Here is a 19,035-nt window from a genome sequence, read left to right as displayed (position 1 = left end):
CCCAGAGAGCCACACGGCTCATTCCTTCTCCTTCGAGTCTTTGATCAAATGCCATTTTCTCAATAAGGACTACCCTGACAACTCACACGAAAGATGCAACGCATCCTCTGGTCCTGAACTCCTGATTACTCTTATTCTGCTCCATTACCAGCTGCAATGGAACCTGATTCCCAGACTAATAGGACAAGCTTTGAATTCACACAGTGGTACCTGCTAGGATATCATCCACCTTCCACAGAGAATACTCATTCCTCTGGGCAATATCACCTTCATTCTTTTATGTTCTATTGGCAAAATCTCGATATAACACCTACTCCAACAATTCACTACTTTGGTGCAAGAAAGGTACCTGACTTTGGCTTTCCAATTTCACAACTCCCTTGGGTTATCAGACAATATAAGGGTTCAGGTGCTACTTTTCCCTATATGTAACCTGCACATGGCCAAATGAGTGGCTTTACATTGGGTACCCACTATAGCTTTTATCCCAGCATACCCCCAAAAGTGAGGGACCAGGATCCATCTTCAGTTTATAGTGGGAAGACAAGCCCCAGTTTGGGAGAGCAGTTTGCTTATAGGTGATCAGGACCAGGACAGTTGTGCAGAAAGGTCCTTACCCAAGTGGCTCTGGAGTAGGCTGTAGGTGCCAGGGTGGCTCCAAGTTTCCTGGACTGGCTGCTTGCTTTGGATTTGTAGCTGTCTGAGTCCTCCAATGTGTCCTCATTCCCCACTTATTTCTGTTTCCATGGGCCTTGGCTTGGCCCTTTGGCCTCAACTGTCCTGTCTGCCAAGGTCCTAGAACTGGAGGACCCCTGTGAGGCCAGCAGAGCTTTCATCTCCTGCAAGGCACAGGGCCGAGACTTCCTCTTCCTTGACAGCAACTGGCCCAGAGCTTCTCCGCTTGGTTTGACACTGCTCCAGAGCCCAGTGGAAATGTTCACACAAGAGTTTGGTAACTTCCCTGTATAGCTGGCTGCTTTGCTATGCACTTGGAGTTTTTTATAAAACCAAGGCTCACTGAGAACAGACAGGAAAGTTCTGATTTCATCAGCAACCAAGGGCGTGCCTGCTATTTTCCTGTCTGCCAATTCCAGCTGTTTTGTGTCACCCTTGATTTTTTTCCTTCTCCTGTTGCTGGTGTCTCATGGACTTCCACTGCAGTCTCACTTGTAGAAATCTCAGAACTTTTCTTCACTCTGCAGGAGTGAATATCTGGGGTCCTGTGTGTTTTCTCTGATCCAGCCCAGAGATGACATTCGGACCATGAACGGGAAACCCTGCCTGTGAAGAAGCAGGGAGGAGATATCAAGGACAAAGCCTACTGCAGAGAACTTGTCTCTGAATCTGATGGTCAGGAAGGCTTCTCTGAGGAGGAGTAGCCCAGAGAGGGACGAACTGATATGAGAAAGGGAAAAGATCTGTACTGAGACTGAAAAAGGGCTCTTGGAGCTTCTGCAGGGCCTAGGCATAGACGTGGACTGTCACAGTTAGGTTGTGTTGGTTTTTAATCTCTGTCACTCAGGACATCACAGCTGTCTGTGAACACATGTCCATTCATTTCTCACCTGTTCATCACACGGTCTATGCCTCACCGTTTGCTGTTTCCTGCTCTGTTTTTCTTGTTGTCTCTGTTTCCCTTCCCCCTCTTGCCCTCTCCACTCTCTTTGTTCCTACTTCTTTCAGTCTCCCACCCCCTCCCTTATTCTTGCTCATTGTCACACATACTGTCCATACTTATCGTGAATCCTCTGACTCCCTTGCTTTCCTTTTCTTTCAGTCTCTGTGTCCCTCTCTATGACTTCCTTTCTCTGTGTCTCTGTCTCGGTCTTTCTTTCTCTGTTTCTCTTTGTCTCGCTTACACTCAGTATTTTCCTGTTTATTTCCTTCTTTCCCTCTACCTAACAGGGTCCCCAGTGCATCTATCTGTCTCTTTCCTTCTAGGTTCTTTTGGACTCTCTCTCCTTGAACAACTGAACACATCCACTCTGGAACTAGAGAGAATACAGATCCTTACTTAGTGAGATGTTTCTGTTATTCTTCTGTGTAACACCCCTGAACTGGGCCCTCTGCAAGTCCAAGGTGTGTGCATCCTTCCTGATAGAGGGATACGCTCTGTCTTCAAACGTGACTGGCCCCTGTAATAACACTGGGGTCTGCTGCTACTGATAAAATAGGACCATTCTAGCTTGGGGTAGGGCAGAGACAGGACTACAGTCATCAGGTCAGGGACAAAGCAAGGCAAAGGAGATCAGGCCCCCAGGGGAAAGATAGGTTTGGATAAACAGCCATATGATGATGTCAGAGTGGAGAGAATGAGAAAATAACCCAAGATAAGTGTACTAAACCACATAAAAGTCTTTCTGGCATCTCTGGGAAAGAATGAGTTTTAGAGTGAGAATGATTGCGAGGTGAAATGGGAACTTCAAGAAACAAAAGATATCAACCACAGCTCCACCTGGATCTCAGCAGTCCAGAGCACAACACCTGTCTCCTGGTCTTGAAGACGTCTCTTCAAGGGACAGTTCCTGGCAACCTCTGGAGGAAACCAGTCTGGGGGAGAAATAGCCTCTGTTAGAGGGCAGCTTCCACATAACAGACACACAGAGCAGAAGTTCTGAGTAGGGTCCCTGGGCAAGCAGCATCAGCAGTACCTGGAAACCTATCACAATACATATTCCCGGGCCCTACCTCAGATCTACTGAATCAGAAACTCAGGGAGTGATGCCTAGGAATCTGTTTTAATAGGCCCCCAGATAAATCTGAGGTATACTCAAATTTGAGGACGACTGCCACAGCCGATGGCTTCTCTGTGTATGCAGAAGTTCCAGATGTTTCTTGGCATAATAGTTTTTTTTTTTAAGTTTTTTTTTTCATTCTTAAGAAATATGTGGACATTATAAAAAGAATAATTTTGAGAGACTAATGGTAGGCAGGAATCTCACATAACCCTGCCATCCAGAGATAACCAAGTACTCTTAAAAACACCACAGTCAGGCACTGTAAGAATAAACAAAACAAAACAAAACACCACAGTAACTCAAAAATTGTTTCAGACCAAGATAGAATGGCTGTATTGTTTTCCAGACCCCCATCTTCAAGAAATCTACAAAGGGATGGTTCATTTTGATGACCTATTAATGGATCTTCAGAGGACATTCAGAGGTCTGTGACCCTGGGAAGGTTAAAACACTTGGGATCTGAGCAGCATGCAGGCACAGTGAATGAAAGGAGCAGACCTGGAACACAAGAAGTCCTGCCCACCTACACTCACAGACCCCAGAGCCTCAGAAATCACATACCAGAGAGGGTACAGATGTTCCCAGAGATTAAAAGGAAGTAAATGCTAAGTGACAAAGTTTAAAAAGATATTGACAGAATATTTATATTCCTTAAAAAATACAAAAGCAAATAAACCTCTTAGGATTTTCCATTCCATCAGCAGAAGCTTGCCAATATAAACAGCATGAAGACACCATCTTTTCCTCCAGGATTTGAGTTATTTAAAGATGAGTTAGCTTTTAAAATTTATTTAGTGGCCTTTTGAACCATGCTTCTCTTGCCCAGGCCCACTTTCACATCTGGAAGTGTACTTTCCCTTTCTAATAAAGCTTTTCTTTTCTGCTGTAAAATAAACAAGCAAACAAATAAATAAATTTATTTATTTATTTAGCAAATTATAATGGCAGCTTTCAATTAAGCAGAAAAGGCAACACTGGCCTTTCGGCTATCTAGAAATGTATGGAGCCAAAGTGCTTCACAGAGACTTATAAAGATAGAGCCTTGGTCTGTCAATGCAATGGAATATTACTCAGCCATGAAAAAGGAATGAAGTAGTGATACATGCTAAATGAAAGAGGCCAGGCACAAGAGGTCACAGATTGTAGGATTCCAATGCTATGAAATGTCCAGACTAAGCAAATCCATAGAGAACAAGGAACAACTCCTCAGTGGGTACAAGGTTTCCTTTGGGAGATGAAATATTTTGGAACAAGATAGAGGTGGTGATTGTGCAACATTTTTAATGTACCAAATATCACTGAATTGTTCACTTGAAAGTGGCTAATTTTATGTTATGTGAATTTCACCTAAATTAAAATATTTTTTTAAAATAAAATTTGCGTCTAAAAAATTTGAGACAAGTAAAAACAATAGAGCTTTGGAAGAAGGGCAAAAATAATAGGAGAGATGCATTCTAGAAGAGATTAAACTGGATGGAGCAGGGATTTTAATGTCTTCAAATACATGAAGAATGGCTATGCAGAGGTGAGGGTAAACATGTCCACCTTAATAGAACTTATTCAGAAGTAACAGAATTAGATTGTAATAAAAGAGAATTTGGCTAACACATACAGCATGTCCACCCTATTTATATGCTATTAACATCAACTAATTTGAAATCTTATTTTGTGGATATAATTCAAAGGCCTTTATTCTGGAACCCAGGAGCCAACTCAAGCTCAGACCTGTATTTCCCATCGATAATTATTTCTCCTCCTCCTCAGGTGAAGGCGGAGGCTTCTACTTACCTTTAGACTGTTCCCGTGGTCTTTGCTGTGAGCTCCGTGACCCCTTCAAAGTATGTTCCTCTGGATAAACTTCCTGTTTCAGGTGGGATCTCAGTGATTCTCTAGTTGCTCCCAAAGGGGCTGTCTCCTCGAGGAGCACTTTCAAGTCCTTTCCAGAATCCAGGACCTGAGATGGAGTATTAGTCATAAACTGGACTTTACAATCCCTTAGAGTGGCATTAGAAGAGGATGTGAGACACAGGGCAGCAGAAGAGAAATATTCTCAGAGCTACTGTTAAAAAAGTGAAAATGAATAGAATTTAGTCACAATCACTTGGTCTTGAGTGATAAGATCACCTATATGAAAGCACCTAGCAGAGGCTGACACATCAGAAGTGCTAAAAGTGATATACATTTGTTAGAAGTGAGAACATCAGCTTCCAATTTAGAAAGCTCCTGTGATTTCTGCATAACTGCCATTTCCTCTCCCACCAAATCTGTGTATCACCAAGTGCAGTTTCACCTTCAGAATGTCTCTTGCATTGGTCCTCATTCCATCTCTGTTCTCTAGCCTGTTCCAGGACACTATACTGTCTGAACTGAGCAACCGTCATCACCTCTTTAACCGGCTGCCCTGCATCCTCTCTGCTGCTGGACCCTCTAATCCATTCTCTCTCCACGGAATCCAGTAGATTTTTTAAAAATGTAAGATAACCGTCCCTGTTAACACTCTTCACTGGCTTCTCACTGCACGTAGACTATAATCCAGACTCCTTTTCGCAGCCTGAAAGGCTCTACATGATGAGGCTACTGCCTTTCTCTCACCACCTCTCACATCACTCTTCTCCTTGATTCTGAAGCTCTAGCCACAAACACTGCCCTCTTTCTCAAACATGCAAGTCCTCTCCCAACTAAAGCTCTTGAGTGTGCTGTGCCCTCTGCCTGGATTGCTGTCCTCTCAGCTCTTGGCACAGCTCCTGCCCCCTCACAGCTCAAATGTTCCCTCAGAAGGCTTACCCCACTACCTGTCTCCCCCCAGTCATCTCTATCAGATCACCTTGCTCATTCCTTCAGAGCACCTATCTGAAACTATCTTTATTCATTTGCTTATTATTTGTTCCCCCGTGGAATGCATGATCCAGTAGGCCATGGACCATGCCTGTCTTGTTCACTGTAAAATCCCTGATATCTGGCATATTATAGGCACTTAAAATCTTTTTTCTTTCAGAGCCATCTTCCTTCTTTAAATCCCAAGCTTGTACCTTGTCCTTAAATGCTTGAGGAGAGGTACTGAGAGGCAACTGAGTCCTGAGAAACGGTATCAACCTGTTACCTCTTCTTACCTCCACTTCTTTCTCCCTCCTTCACTTTCATGATTGGTTTCAAATAGCTGTTTTAACCTTTACATTCCTATCCTATTTTCATTCTAGAGATCATCAACAAGGGGAACTGAGGCCAAGATGACTACTAGCATATAGGGTTTCCCAGTCCATTTAGTTCTTATCAAATTCTAACTTCATACATGTGCTCCTACCTGCCCTTCTCTATTTTAGTTATTAATAGTCCCAATCTCATGGATTTTAAACTAATTTCCTTAATTCCTAATCTAACACATCGCCACTACACTGCTCTTCTCTCTCCAAATTATGTCAAAACTACTCGGTCCTACAAAATTTCATCTGCATCCCCCTTCACCTCTCTCCCTGCCACAGCCACGTGTATATCCTGCCCTCCTCACTGTGAAACACAAGCACCCCCTATTCCAGCCATGCAGACTCGGCACCCAGAAAGCTGCTTCAGCTCAGACCACAGACGTACTCAGGCTACAGCATTCCTCTGATCGATACTCCTCTGTTACTCTATGCTTCTCCTAGACTTCTGTTTTGGATTTTAGCTGTCTTCCTTCTAACAAACCTCCTGCAATCAAAGCCCTCATGTTATTTTTCCTTCTCCTGAGCCTTTCACACTTCCCTTCTCCCAAAATATATGACAGTTACACTGATCAGATCTCAGACCTGATCCATATCTCCCAAGAGGATATTTTGTAATTCTCATCACTGTCTCTAACTGACCAGCTAATCCAGGCAGCAAGGACCAGCACTCTGTACCTTAGTGTACCACCCATGGCACTCTGCCCTCCAGGAACCTTTTAGCAAGAGAGATTAGATTTTAATTCATCTCTAACTTCCCTTACCTCTCAAGTGAAGGATAGTTGTCCTTTCCCTGACCTTGTTTTAAGTAACTTTTCTGAGTGTTTCTAGCACTTTAATTACGGACTCTAAATATTCATTGAATGTCTAAGTTATTTCAGTAAATGTTAAATTCTTCCCATAGACTAAAGGCACAGGACCAAGTCAAGATAGCTAATACTTTCTGGTGGGTGGCAGAGGGCTAATGGGCATTTCTCAACTAAGAGCCTCTCCAGCAACTGGATTCCTGTGCTCCTCACCCCAACTTCTTGATAACCAAAACCACAAGGTTCTGTCTTCCCTTTCTCACCTGTTGCTCAGGTACTCTCTGTACATCCTCAACCAGAACCACAGCTTCATCACCATTTTCTGGATGCTGCTTCCTCATCCAGGTCTGGATCTCCTCTGGCAAGATAGTGAGAAACTGCTCCAAAACCAGCAGCTCCAGAATTTGCTTTTTGAGTGTGTCTTAGGCTTTAGCCACTGACAACAGAGTTCCCAGAGTAAGCTAAAAGCTTCATGGGGGCCAGCTACCTTCCTGGTAGCAGAACTGCCTGAAGCACTGTCGGAAAGCTTTGTAATCAGGGCTGTTGCTATGGAGGGCTGTCCATGTGTAGAGCCCTTGCTTGGAGATGGCTATGACTGGGGACTCCTTGTTGCAGCCATCATTTGCTTGACAAACTAGCTCACTGGTTGCCACTTCTACCCTGGAGGTCAGATTCCATATCTTTACCTGTCACTAGGAGTAGTTTCTCCTGGATACCAGTGAAAGCAGTGTCTTTCTGGAATTAGTCATTAGAGTAACATAAATATGCAGACTCATGGTTGAAAAAGGCTCAACTTTGAAGGAAGAATGGAAAAGACAGCATAAAACTGTCTCACATTCCTTCTCTCTGCTTCTTGTGATTTATTTCTATCCTTTTCCTTTATTCCCTCCACAATCCAAGCTAAGGATCCAAAGCACTAGAAATATAAATATATTTTTCTCCCCAGCCAGATTTCTGTCTGCTAATGAATTCTCCAAACTACTTTTCACAGTGTAGTCCAGCTGTTCTTCCTCATAGTCCCCACATGACTGAGTCTTGTCTCTGCCCTCTCTTATGGTTAAGGAGCCTGGACCCAGGCCAGTTGTGAGTGCCTATTGATTAACCTTCTTCATCACTACGACATCCTCGTCCTTACCACCACCACCACACACACATTGTGATTGATAAATGATTATTCTGGTCTTCTGTATGCTACATCCTCCCCACCCCTCACCCCCCCAGCATTCTTTCCCCACTTCCAATAGCAGCATCTTCTTCCTTTTTAAAAGGGCTCCTCTCTATTCCTTTGGCTCTGGTGGGGCTATTCATTACAGTACCCTTCTCTCTACCCCATCTGAGAAAGGGTAGGCTTGTCAACGTTTTGTGAGTTTTTACATACAGATGGGATGGGAGAAGTTCCAAATTTTCTGGGAATTGCTAAATTGGGAGGATGTAAGGCTGAAGCTATTTGCAATTAGGTCCCATTCAACATTCCACTTCTCCACCAAAGGGGTGAGCCTATTTATAGGAGTAAGATATTTACTTAAAAAATGGATTCAGGTTGGCTTTTTTTTCAAACAACTTGAACTGCCTTCATTTATATTCTCTTTACATGTCAATGCGGCAGGAGGGACGAAAGATAGAAGAATCAAAGGCATTGTTAACTGTTTTTGTTTTAACAAAAAAAAGGTGCATCACATAGCATAACTTCTCAGCAGCAAGGCCAGGTCGAGAACCTGTACCCCTTGCCTTACACATTTTCGTACATCCCGCACTTTATCTGAAAAATAATAAATGATATCCTAGTTTCACGCAGAAAGCGGAGCCGGCACTCCTCTTGACTCCTGACATCCCATTCATAATTTTAAAATTCTGGTATCTCAAAAACGTGTTTCCATCTGGCGATGATCCACTCAGCGGACAGTAGGATGAAAATGGGGGCTGGACTGATTCATTTTCACTCGGCAAGGATGCACTGGGTACTCCTAGAGCACTACTCGGTGCTAAAGTTAGATACTGTGGCTGAAGTGGCGTAGGACAACATCCGCAGGTTCCTGCTTCAGCGATACAGGGATGAGATGAACAGGATCCAAAGTCAGAGGGAGTCCTGGCTCCGGCACAGAGATCGGAACTCGGCCTGGCCGACTTGTGTGGGCCGAGGGCAGCGGGGCGCAGAAAGGTGACCGTGGAGCGTGCGAAGGAGGTCTGGGCCTGGCCAGATAGCCCCGAAAAGACTCCTGGCGGCAAGAGGCCCCCAGGCTGGCACAGGGCCCAGCCGCCAGCCCCCGGCTAGGAACAAGCAGAACATTCACCAGAGGACTCCCTAGACTTGCTCAACCGCCGGGCCGGAAGTCAGCGGTACGAACCCAGGCGCTAGCACTCCCTCTGCGCATGCTCACAGGCCATACTACTGGACTACAACTCCCAGGGTGCAGTACGACGACGGAGCGCCGTTCCCGGACAACGTCGACAGGTCCAGCAGTCAATAGACGAGAGAGCTCGCCCTCGAGAAGGCAATCCTTCTGGGAAGGAGGGGACTCTCCTGTGGCGTAGCCCCTTGGCCGCTAGTGGGAGTGTCCGCGAAAAGAGGCTTCTGCCCCGCCCTCAGGCTGGCTCCTGGGTTCCGGTTCCCTGGTCCCCAGAGAGGTGAGTCCGCTGCAGGTGGGCGTGGGGTGCGGGGCTCTTAGCAACGCTGGCATCCTAGGCGCCAGCCTGGGCTCTAACCCCGCCACGAAGTTGAGCCGCGCACGGGAGTACGCGAGTTTCTCCAAGCCCAGGGTCAGCTGGTACGCGGGGCCCGAGCCGGGCGCCTTCGGTGCGCGGAGCGGCTGGGCCTGCGAATCTTCGGGAGTGAGCCCCGGTGCCTCCGTCTACATTGCTCGCAAACAGGAGGCTTCTGCAAATTCCCAACCCCCGACGTGCGCCGCGGCCTGTCTGGGCTCACCTTCGAGCTCCTGGCGTGATGCTGGAGGGTCGCCCTAACCAGGATGCGGGAGAGTTGGTGCAGGCTACCTGTCTGACAACTTGAACTTTTCCTAGGGATTCCTGTCAGCCTCCTAGGTTATATTGCACATTTCTTCTGAGACCTCGTGTTCTTCTCACTGAAATAAAAGCAGTATTTCTCCCAGTTTCTTTTTAGGACGGTATGACTTTTCTCCTTTGCAAGACAGTTCTAGAAACTGGTGGAAAGATAGATTCGTCCCACTCCCAGGGACTGTGTTGTCTTCATGTGTTTGGTGTCAAGGCTAGCTAATTAGAAGGCCCTGTCTGCATCCTGTCCTCCTCAACATCCTCAGAGGAGCTCCGTTTCTAGCATCTTTCTAGCATTCAGAAAGACTTCTCCAGGGCCATGATCCCTCAGGCTTGAGCTGTTTGCAAGGAGAGAGAAGCTGTCTCCTGAGCCCCAAAATGGCGGCTAAGATGGAGATAACTTTGAGCTCGCAGTCCCACATTCAGGCTTCCTCCAAGCAAGAGAGACACATCATAACAAAGCTAGAAGAGAAACGGGGGCCGGCTCTGCAAAAAGACTGTCCCGATCCTGAGCTCTCGCGCCAGAGCTTTAGACGGTTTTGTTATCAGGAGGTGTCTGGACCCCAAGAGGCACTCTTCCGGCTCCGACAGCTCTGCCGTCAGTGGCTGCAGCCCGAGGTGCACACCAAGGAGCAGATTTTGGAGCTGCTAGTGCTGGAGCAATTTCTGAACATCCTGCCCCCGGAGATCCAGGGTCGGGTCAGGCATCGATGTCCAATGAGCAGCAAGGAGATGGTGACTCTGGTGGAAGATTTTCACAGAGCAGCCAAAAGACCAAAGCAGTGGGTAAGGAGGGTCTTCTCTTGTGGTCCCCAGGATTTATTTTTCATCTGGATAGTGTTAGGTCTCTGGATACCTTCCTAGTTAGAGTCCACAAATGAACCAGGTGACTTCAAACATGTCTTCTGGCCTCTGAGAACACCCCCAACCCCTAGTTGTACCAGGTTTTCAGAAAACCCAACTAGTGGCACTCCAGTGAGGAAGTAGAGAATCAAGTAAGGTTCTTGCATCTTTGCTGACAAATCTCCCCCCATTCATTCCTCTTAAAGTTTTCCAACCATCGGGATTCTTAGCAGACAGTATTATCCTGTTGGGTAAGAGTTTGATTTGGGGTGAACTTCATTGGACCTTGTTCCAGTGAAGTGTCTTGCATCTTGCCTCTGGATCAGGAAGTCACAGCTCAATTGGCTAGTATTCTTTCCAACCCCCACTCCCAAGTCAGCTTAGTCATGGCCCAGGTAGGAAGTAAACAACCATGTGCTTTGGGGAATGGAAGCAGTTAAGGAATGGGTTAGTGCAGTCCTCTTAGAGCTCTGCTACCATAGTGCTTCCTAGTCCTACAGAGCCTGTTTCCAGCAGAGGTAGGGAGGCAGGTGGACATAGGATGAGAATCTGCTGAGCCAATGCCATGACTGACCCTGATGTTTGTGCCTATTCTCTTATGACTTTGACCCCAGGCCTTGAGAAAGGCCCAAGCTTTAGGGGCATCTACTCAAGAAATACTGGCTGATTTGAAGCAGCCTCATTTTGGTCATTCTGCATGTCCTTCCTTGTGCTTCCATTGAGAATTTTAGCGGTCTCTATCAAAGATGCCCTCCAGGCCGTTATCAGGAATTCCCAGGGTGAACGGGTCATTACTGAGCAGTGAGAGGTCAATCTGCCCTCAGCCAGTCCTTGAGCTGCACTCTGATGCATGGGTCTTGTTCCTAGGTGGCTGTTTGTATGCAAGGGCAGAAGGTGCTCTTGGAAAAAACTGGATCTCAGCTTGGAGAACAGGAACTGCCAGATTTTCAACTGCAAACTCCTAGGAGATATTCTAGGGAGAGCTGTCTGGAGGAGGAGCCTTCTCAGGCAGGACCTCAGGACCAGCTGAGCCCCCATCACTGGGAAAAATCTCCACTCCTCCTGGAGCCAGCCTCCAAATTTCCTGGGACAGGTAAACACTATGTGCCTCCTCTCTCCCTCTCATCAGTCCTTCATCTCCATCAAACTGTTCATGGTTCCGAAAAGCCATAGACCAGGTGTTGGTTTTTTTAATTTTATATGCAGTAGTAGATCTTTATTCTCTAACAGATTGCACTAATTAGAATGATAGTGATACAATACATAAGAAGTATGTTTTTATTTTCTGTTAATGATTATTTGACAATCCAGTGCACAACAAGACTATTCTAGTGCCTCTTTTTTATTCTGTTCAAGCTTCCTATAGTGAAGATGAATCCAAATATGACCACTGATGAACATCCATGCAATCTATAGCTGTATTTCATCGCTTAAAATGGTCTGAAAAGCCCCACTCATTATTTTCTGCCTCTTTTTCCTTCTCTGACATTGTCTATGCTTTAAACTTTTGTATTTCCTTCCCTATCTATCTCTGATACAATGCCAGTATAATTTCTGACTGCTCTACATAGTCCTGTGATTGCTAAGACTGACAGTGACACTTTGGCTAGTCTTGGTAATGTGAATACAGGATACAGTCAGCAGGTCAGAGAATAGAGTTACAAAACGAGAGCCTTGATTCTTAAGATTTGCTACGTTAATGGAACATTTTGGTTTGGTTATTCTTGGATCTCAGGAATGGAGAGGAACTGAGCCATCCAATAGAAAAGCATTGTGACTCTGGCTGAGGTCCTGCCTATGTGGTCCTGAAGAAAGTGGACCACACACACTCCTTTTTCCTGGCTTGGCAGAGGCAGCTGGGTTTGTGCAGTCTGTATCTCCTTTTGTTTGATACCTGAGACGGTAGATTCTCATGCTTCCCATCCCTAAGATCCAGCAGTGCCTTCTTTCAGAGCTGTACTGTCCAGTACAGTTGCCATGAGTCACATGTAACTATTTAAATTTTAATTTATTCTTTTGAGCCACGCTTCTCTTGCTCAGGCCTGCTTCCACGTCTGGAAGTGTACTTTCCCTTCTATAAAGCTTTTCTTTTCTGCTGTAAAAAAAAAAAAATTAATTTATTTATTGAAGTATAATTCACATACTATAAAATTCACTCTTTGAAAGCATACAGTTCAGTGGTTTTTAGTTTATTCACACACTGTGCAACTATCACCACTATCTAATTTCTGCATATTTCATGACCTAAAAAAGAAATCCATATCTATTAGCAGTCACTCTCCATCCCTCCCTCTCTACTCCCTGGCGGCCACTGTCTACTTCTTGTCTCTGGATTTGCCAATTCTGGACATTTCATGGTCCAGAATCATACAATGTATGCTCTTTTTGACTGGCTTCTTTCACTTATAATGTTTTCAAGGTTCATCCGTGTGGTAGAGTGTGTCAGTACATCATTCCTTTCAGTGGCCAAATGATATTCTATTAGTGGACATTTGTTTATTTATCAGTTGGTGGACATTTGGGTTGTTTTCACCTTTGGCTATTATGAATCATGTTGCTATGAATATTTGCGTACAAGTTTTTCTGTGAACATGTTTTTGTTTCTCTTGGCTATGGAGTGGAATTTCTGGATCATACAGTAACTATGTTTAACCTTTTGAGGAAATGCCAGACTGTTTTCCAAAGTGACTGTGCCATTTTACATTCCCACCAACAGTCTATGAGGATTCCAATTTCTTTACATCTTTGCTAACACTTGTTATTGTTGATCTTTTTGATTATAGCCATTCTATTAGGCGTGAAGTATCTCATGGAGGTTCGCGTTATCTCCCTAATGACTAATAATGTTGAGCATCTTTTCATTTGCTTATTCGCCAATTGTATATATTCTTTGGAGAAATGTCTAGTCAGATCCTTTGCTCATTTTCAAATTGAGTTTATCTTTTTGTTGTTTTAACAGTTCTTTACATATTTTGGATACTAGACACATATATATAATTTGCAAGTATTTTCTCTTGTGGTTTGTCTTTTTACTTTCTTGATAGTGTTCTTTGAAGCACAAATGTTTTTAATTTTGATGAAATCCAGTTTACCTATTTTTTCTTTGTTTGCTTGTGTTTTTTTGACATCTAAAATACCATTGCCTACTTTGAAGTTAAAAAGATGTACAGCTATGTTTTGTTAAAGAGAGATTGTTTTAGCTCTTACATTTAGGTCTTTGATCCATTTTGAGTTAATTTTTGTATGTACTGGTAGGGATACAACTTCATTCTTTTGCATGTGGAAATTCAGTTGTCCCAGCACCATTTATTGAAACAACTATTCTTTCCCCATTGAATTATCTTGACAACCTTGTTGAAAAGCAATAACCATAATTGTATGGACTGCTTATTTAAATCTGAATTTAAATTAATTTAAAATAAGTAAAATTTAAAATTCAGTTTCTCAGTCACACTAGCCACATTCCAAGTACTCAATAGCCATATGTGGCTAGTGGCTTCCATATTGAGTAGGGTATGTACACCTGCACACACACACATACACACACACATACACACAGAAACACATTGCCCATTTGGGAGGAATTTTATGGGACAGCACAGCTCTAGATCCTCCAACTTGCTCACAAGCCATTCCAGCTCTTTTCTATCCTGATCTTCAGTCCTGGTGGTCAGAAGTTGAGGAGTTTCTGTAATTAGTATACATATCTAACCCATATTCCAGTTTTCAAATACAAATGCTGTTAACATTGTAAGGAAAGAAAATGCCACATTCACTAGACTTACCATTATTTGAAGAAATGGTGATGGTCATTCAACGTCCGTGTAAGAGAGAGATATATTTGCAATGTTGAAATTCCAGCTCTCTTCCTTATTTTCATTCCTTAGTCAATACTCAGACCTTATGGGTTTGTTTTTCTTTATTTCTACTTTCCAAAACCTTTCCCTAAAGGTAGGAAGGAAAGAGGAGGTTGGAGAACTTGGTTCCTAACTGTAGTATGAATCAGAATTACTCCAGGAGTCTTAGCTGTGCAGATTTTCAGGTCCTATCCCCCCAGAGATTCTGACTCAGCATCCGTGGTTATGCTGGGGCAGCCTGCTTATTTGGCAAGTCTCCCAAATGAGTCTAATGCAAGTTGCCAGTGGAGGACCATACTTTGAGAAAGCTTGCAGTGCATTTCATAACTCTTTTGCTGAGATTCTTTCACAAAGCCCAGAAAATGAAATATATTCTTTCTAATTATAGAGGCCCCCAGAATGAAAAGTGAGAACAAGGAAAATCCCCAACAGGAGGGGACTAAAGGAACAAAGCCATGTGCAATGTCAGCTGGCAGATCCAAAGGAAGTGGTCTGCAGAGTCCTGAACCAAGAGGGGCTAATATAAGTGAATCCCGGTTGTCACGGAGGCAGGTCAGCCCCCCAAATGCTCAAAAGCCATTCTCTCAATACCAGAGACATTGCAGGGAACTGGAATACATCAGCAGCCCTTTAAAAAGCCACCCACTAAGAGAGCTGAAGAAAAGCAAAGGAAGTAAAAGAAGCCTAAGCAATCGTTTGCAACGTCTTGGTCACCAACCAACATGCTCAGCGAAGAAACCTTACAAATGTGATGACTGTGGGAAAAGCTTCACATGGAATTCAGAACTGAAAAGACACAAGCGAGTCCACACAGGGGAAAGACCCTACACATGTGGAGAGTGTGGAAATTGCTTTGGGCGACAGTCAACCCTGAAACTTCACCAGCGGATTCATACTGGAGAGAAGCCATACCAGTGTGGCCAGTGTGGGAAAAGCTTTCGCCAGAGCTCAAACCTTCATCAGCATCACAGACTGCACCATGGGGACTGAAAGCAGGGCTTTGTTCTTTCTGTTCAGAAGGAAGGTATTTGTGTTTCTCTTTCCCCTTAATTGCATGTCAATCACAAAGACTGTCTGTGACTTACAAGGAAAGCAGGAGGTCCCTGAGGAATGATGGTGCACATTTCACTGGTGAGGAGTCCCAGGAGAAACTGCTGGGGACGTGACTGTGCATGGTGACAAAGTGAAGAAATGGCAGTTCTGGGCATTGGGTGAAAGAGAACTGGGGTCTCTGCTGGACAGCGGGATATAACTACTGAGGGAGAACCAGGATGATCCTGCAAGTGCCCCCACTCCATGTTCAGTCTTCCCTGCACTGCTTTATTTATCCTCAAGGGTAAATTCTATATATAGTTATACATCTGCTGTTATACCAGATAATCTTTATCATGCACACACTTCTTTAATAAAGATGGGTGATCCACAAGAATTTCAAGGCAAAAGTTCATTGGACTATAACCCCACTAATATTCCTCCTATAATTCCTGGCTGTTCATAACAAACAAACAAAACCCTTGAAGGGAAAGTACAAACATGTTTGTACGAGAAGAGAGTTTCCAGGTAATTAGTACTTTTACCAAAATAAACACGTGTACACACACACACACACACACACACACACACTGAGGGATCTTTTTCGATCAAAGTACTTTTGATTTAGGCAAAAATTCTACACAGTTGCTGCAAGCCCATCTAAGCAGTAGGGAAAAGCAACAAGAAGAAGCAAGGAGTTGGTATAGACTGCTAAGGAGATGTCAGAGGGAATCCTTACTACTCCTTTCTCACTTAGGCCAGTAGTTTTAAGAATAGCAAAATGACTGAGCTGATAAAAATGTTCTAAAACTGGATTATTTCAATATGTTTACTAAAATCATTGGATTAGGTTAATTGTATATGTAATTTAAACCTCAGCAAAGCTTTTAAAAGTGACAAAATATACTTATATAAAATTTAAGGTCCTTAAACTGGGCATGAGAGAGCATCCTATCCCATCCCTTCATCTCTCAAAGTAGATATTAAAACCCAATCAGTATACAATTCTTAGTCACTCTGGGCAAGCCAGCCCTTCTCGGTTTAGAGAAAACTTGGTGGATGGGTACACTACCTCAAGCAGGAAACGGGTAGGTAGCATCTTCCTAAAGCATCTATATTCTTAGTTCACTGCCAGTCACATCAAGCCTGTGGCTTGTGCTGTCCCCTCCTCACCCACCCCCCAAAATACCATATTCCTCTTTACAGCAGAGGGACAAGTACACACACATGTATCCCTGCCCTCGAGGTCTTTGCACACACCTGTCCCTTTGCCCTTAGTACCTGCCAACCCTCCCACACACACACACAAACACACATTCCCTTCTTCCTCATCTCACAAGAGTTGCCTGCTCTGCAAAACTTTTTCTGACAAGTTCTAGGCAGTTTAGACTTAGTGGTGTGTCACTCTCTGCTCCATTCCACACACCAGTGGTGCTCAAACTGGGAATAAATTTGCCTCCCAAAGGACATTTAGTAATGTTTGGAAACACTGCTGGTTTTTAAGACTCCGGGGAAGGGAGGGTAGCTCCTGGCCTCTAGTGGGTGGAGACAAGGATATAGCTAAATGTCCTACAGTGCACAGCATGGTCTCCACAACAATCATCGGGTCCAAAATGTCAACAGTGCCAAAGTCGAGGGACGGTACCATACACAATAAAAGCTCTTTAAGGACAAGAACTTTGTTTTTCCATCATTTTAGCTTTTGGATTTAGCCCCTACCCAGCCAAAAGAAATAGGTGTCAGTAATTGAAGAGCTGAGGGCCCTTACTTTACCCTCAGGCCCCATTTCTGCCTGAATCAAAGATCTTGGTGACAGTCTATTGAATCCAGTCACCCTGGCCAAAGCCTCTTTAGTGCAGAGATGGACTTAATGGAAGCCCAATGTCCTTCCTCCTCGTTTTTGGTGGCCCTGTAGACTCTAATCCATGGTTCCCTTCCCAACAATGTTAGGTGTTAGAAGAGTTTATCTTCCTTTTTAGGTCTGTACCTTACCTCACTCCTGTCTGCTTCCTCTCACTGGTCAGAGCCTCTTGGTTTTTCATTCTGTTCCTACTTCACCCCACCCCTTTTTCCATACCAATTTCACTGTTGTTTCTTAATAACATCCCTAATCCTATTATCAGCTTCTTATCAGTGCTGTAATAGATGACCACAAATTTAGTGATTTGAAACAACACAAACATCTCATAGTTCAGGAGGGCAGAAGTCTGAAATCAGTTTCACTGAGCCACAATCAAGGTGTAAGCAAGGGTAGTTCCTTCTGGAGGCTCTCAGTGGGGTGAATCTGTTTCCTTGCTTTTTCAGCTTCTCGTGGCTACTTGTATTCCTTGGCTTGTGGCCCCTTTCTCCATCTTCAAATCACAACCCTCCAGTCTCTGTCACCACATCACCTTCTCCTCTGGCTCTGACCCTTCAGCCTCCCTCTTATAAGGACCATTAGGATTATATTAGATAATCGAAAATAATCTCCCCAACTCAAGATCCTTAATCATATCTTCAAAATCCCTTTTGCTCGTGAGTTATTCACAGGTTCCAGGGATTAGAATTTGGACACATTTGGGGGCCATGATTTAGCCCACCACACCTATATGAATCAACTTAAAGACCTCCTAAAAGCAAAGACACATAGATTTCCACTTATTTATAAGAGTTGGGACAGGAACTCTTCCTTAAATAAGAGCTTTGTTTGCTTGGTTTGTTTAAAGAACCTATGTATTTTTTCCTCTTCTGATTACAAAATCAGTAATTGCTGAATCTTAATGTCTTTGGGTAACTGTTCAACTGTGGACCTTGAATAAACATGACAAGATAACCACTCTGAATATCACTCATTCCCAAAAGGTGATGCTGCCTCACCTCCCCCAGCCCAGTTTTCTTTTGACAGATAAGGCTCAACTCCAGGTGAGGAGTGCCCGTGTGGGTCTGAGGCATGGAAGAAGACCCCTGGGCACTCAGCCACATATGCAGGTTTATACTCAATTCTTCAGATGTAGGGTTGCCCCCACCCCTATCCCCTCATCCATGTGTGGTTCCACCAGAGGGCCTCAGCACAAAACACTGACCTGCTACTTTAATAAGCTAACCCATATATGAAAATAATCTTTCTCCTCTGTGTGCAGCCCTCACCCATGGAACAATCTGTAAGGTCCACCATCTTGTCTGGGTTTGTCTTGTTTCTTACCCACGAGGGGGTGGGATGGCTGCTACTCAGGTAATTTGGTCCTCTGATTACCCCCAGGGAGACAGGGAGAAGGGAAGCATCCGTGCATAGGTGGAGATTTCTGGACCTCACAGATTTCTCTAAAAAGCATTTTCCAGTGATAGCAGATAAGGACTGGTAAAACCCATTCACGATACCATCATCACCCTCAACAAAATTAATAACTACCAAATACCATCCAATAAACTGTCAAAATTTCCCCAGATGTTTCTAAAACAAAAATGCTACTTCTTACAGCTATATTGAGATGTATTTCACATACCATAAAATTCATCCATATAAAGTATACAGTTCAATAATTAACAGCATATTCACGCAGTTTTACAACCATCA

General features: G+C 44.0%; 2 protein-coding genes across 2 annotated transcripts in view; one reads left to right on the top strand and one right to left on the bottom strand.

The window, feature by feature from the left end:
• LOC102889410 overlaps positions 1-15,879 on the top strand; it is a 39,122-nt gene extending 23,243 nt beyond the window's left edge. Inside the window, exons 8-12 of the mRNA XM_006913891.3 lie at positions 9,122-9,287; positions 9,329-9,570; positions 10,045-10,536; positions 11,461-11,686; positions 14,839-15,879. Coding sequence (XP_006913953.2) covers positions 9,122-9,287; positions 9,329-9,570; positions 10,045-10,536; positions 11,461-11,686; positions 14,839-15,440 — 1,728 coding nt within the window. The 3' untranslated portion in view covers positions 15,441-15,879. The remainder of the gene's footprint in view (positions 1-9,121; positions 9,288-9,328; positions 9,571-10,044; positions 10,537-11,460; positions 11,687-14,838) is intronic.
• Positions 17-7,934, bottom strand: LOC102893504 (zinc finger and SCAN domain-containing protein 32). The gene is given in 8 exon segments (XM_025048297.1): positions 17-1,281; positions 2,456-2,550; positions 3,415-3,621; positions 4,527-4,692; positions 7,005-7,150; positions 7,153-7,228; positions 7,230-7,297; positions 7,300-7,934. Coding segments are annotated over 6 exon segments (612 nt in total). The 5' UTR covers positions 7,364-7,934; the 3' UTR covers positions 17-1,281; positions 2,456-2,550; positions 3,415-3,529.
• Positions 15,880-19,035: the final 3,156 nt, after the last annotated feature.

Source organism: Pteropus alecto, unplaced genomic scaffold (genome assembly GCF_000325575.1).
Source record: "Pteropus alecto unplaced genomic scaffold, ASM32557v1 scaffold44, whole genome shotgun sequence".
Lineage (NCBI taxonomy): Eukaryota > Metazoa > Chordata > Mammalia > Chiroptera > Pteropodidae > Pteropus > Pteropus alecto.
This window is presented reverse-complemented; position numbering and strand designations above follow the sequence as displayed.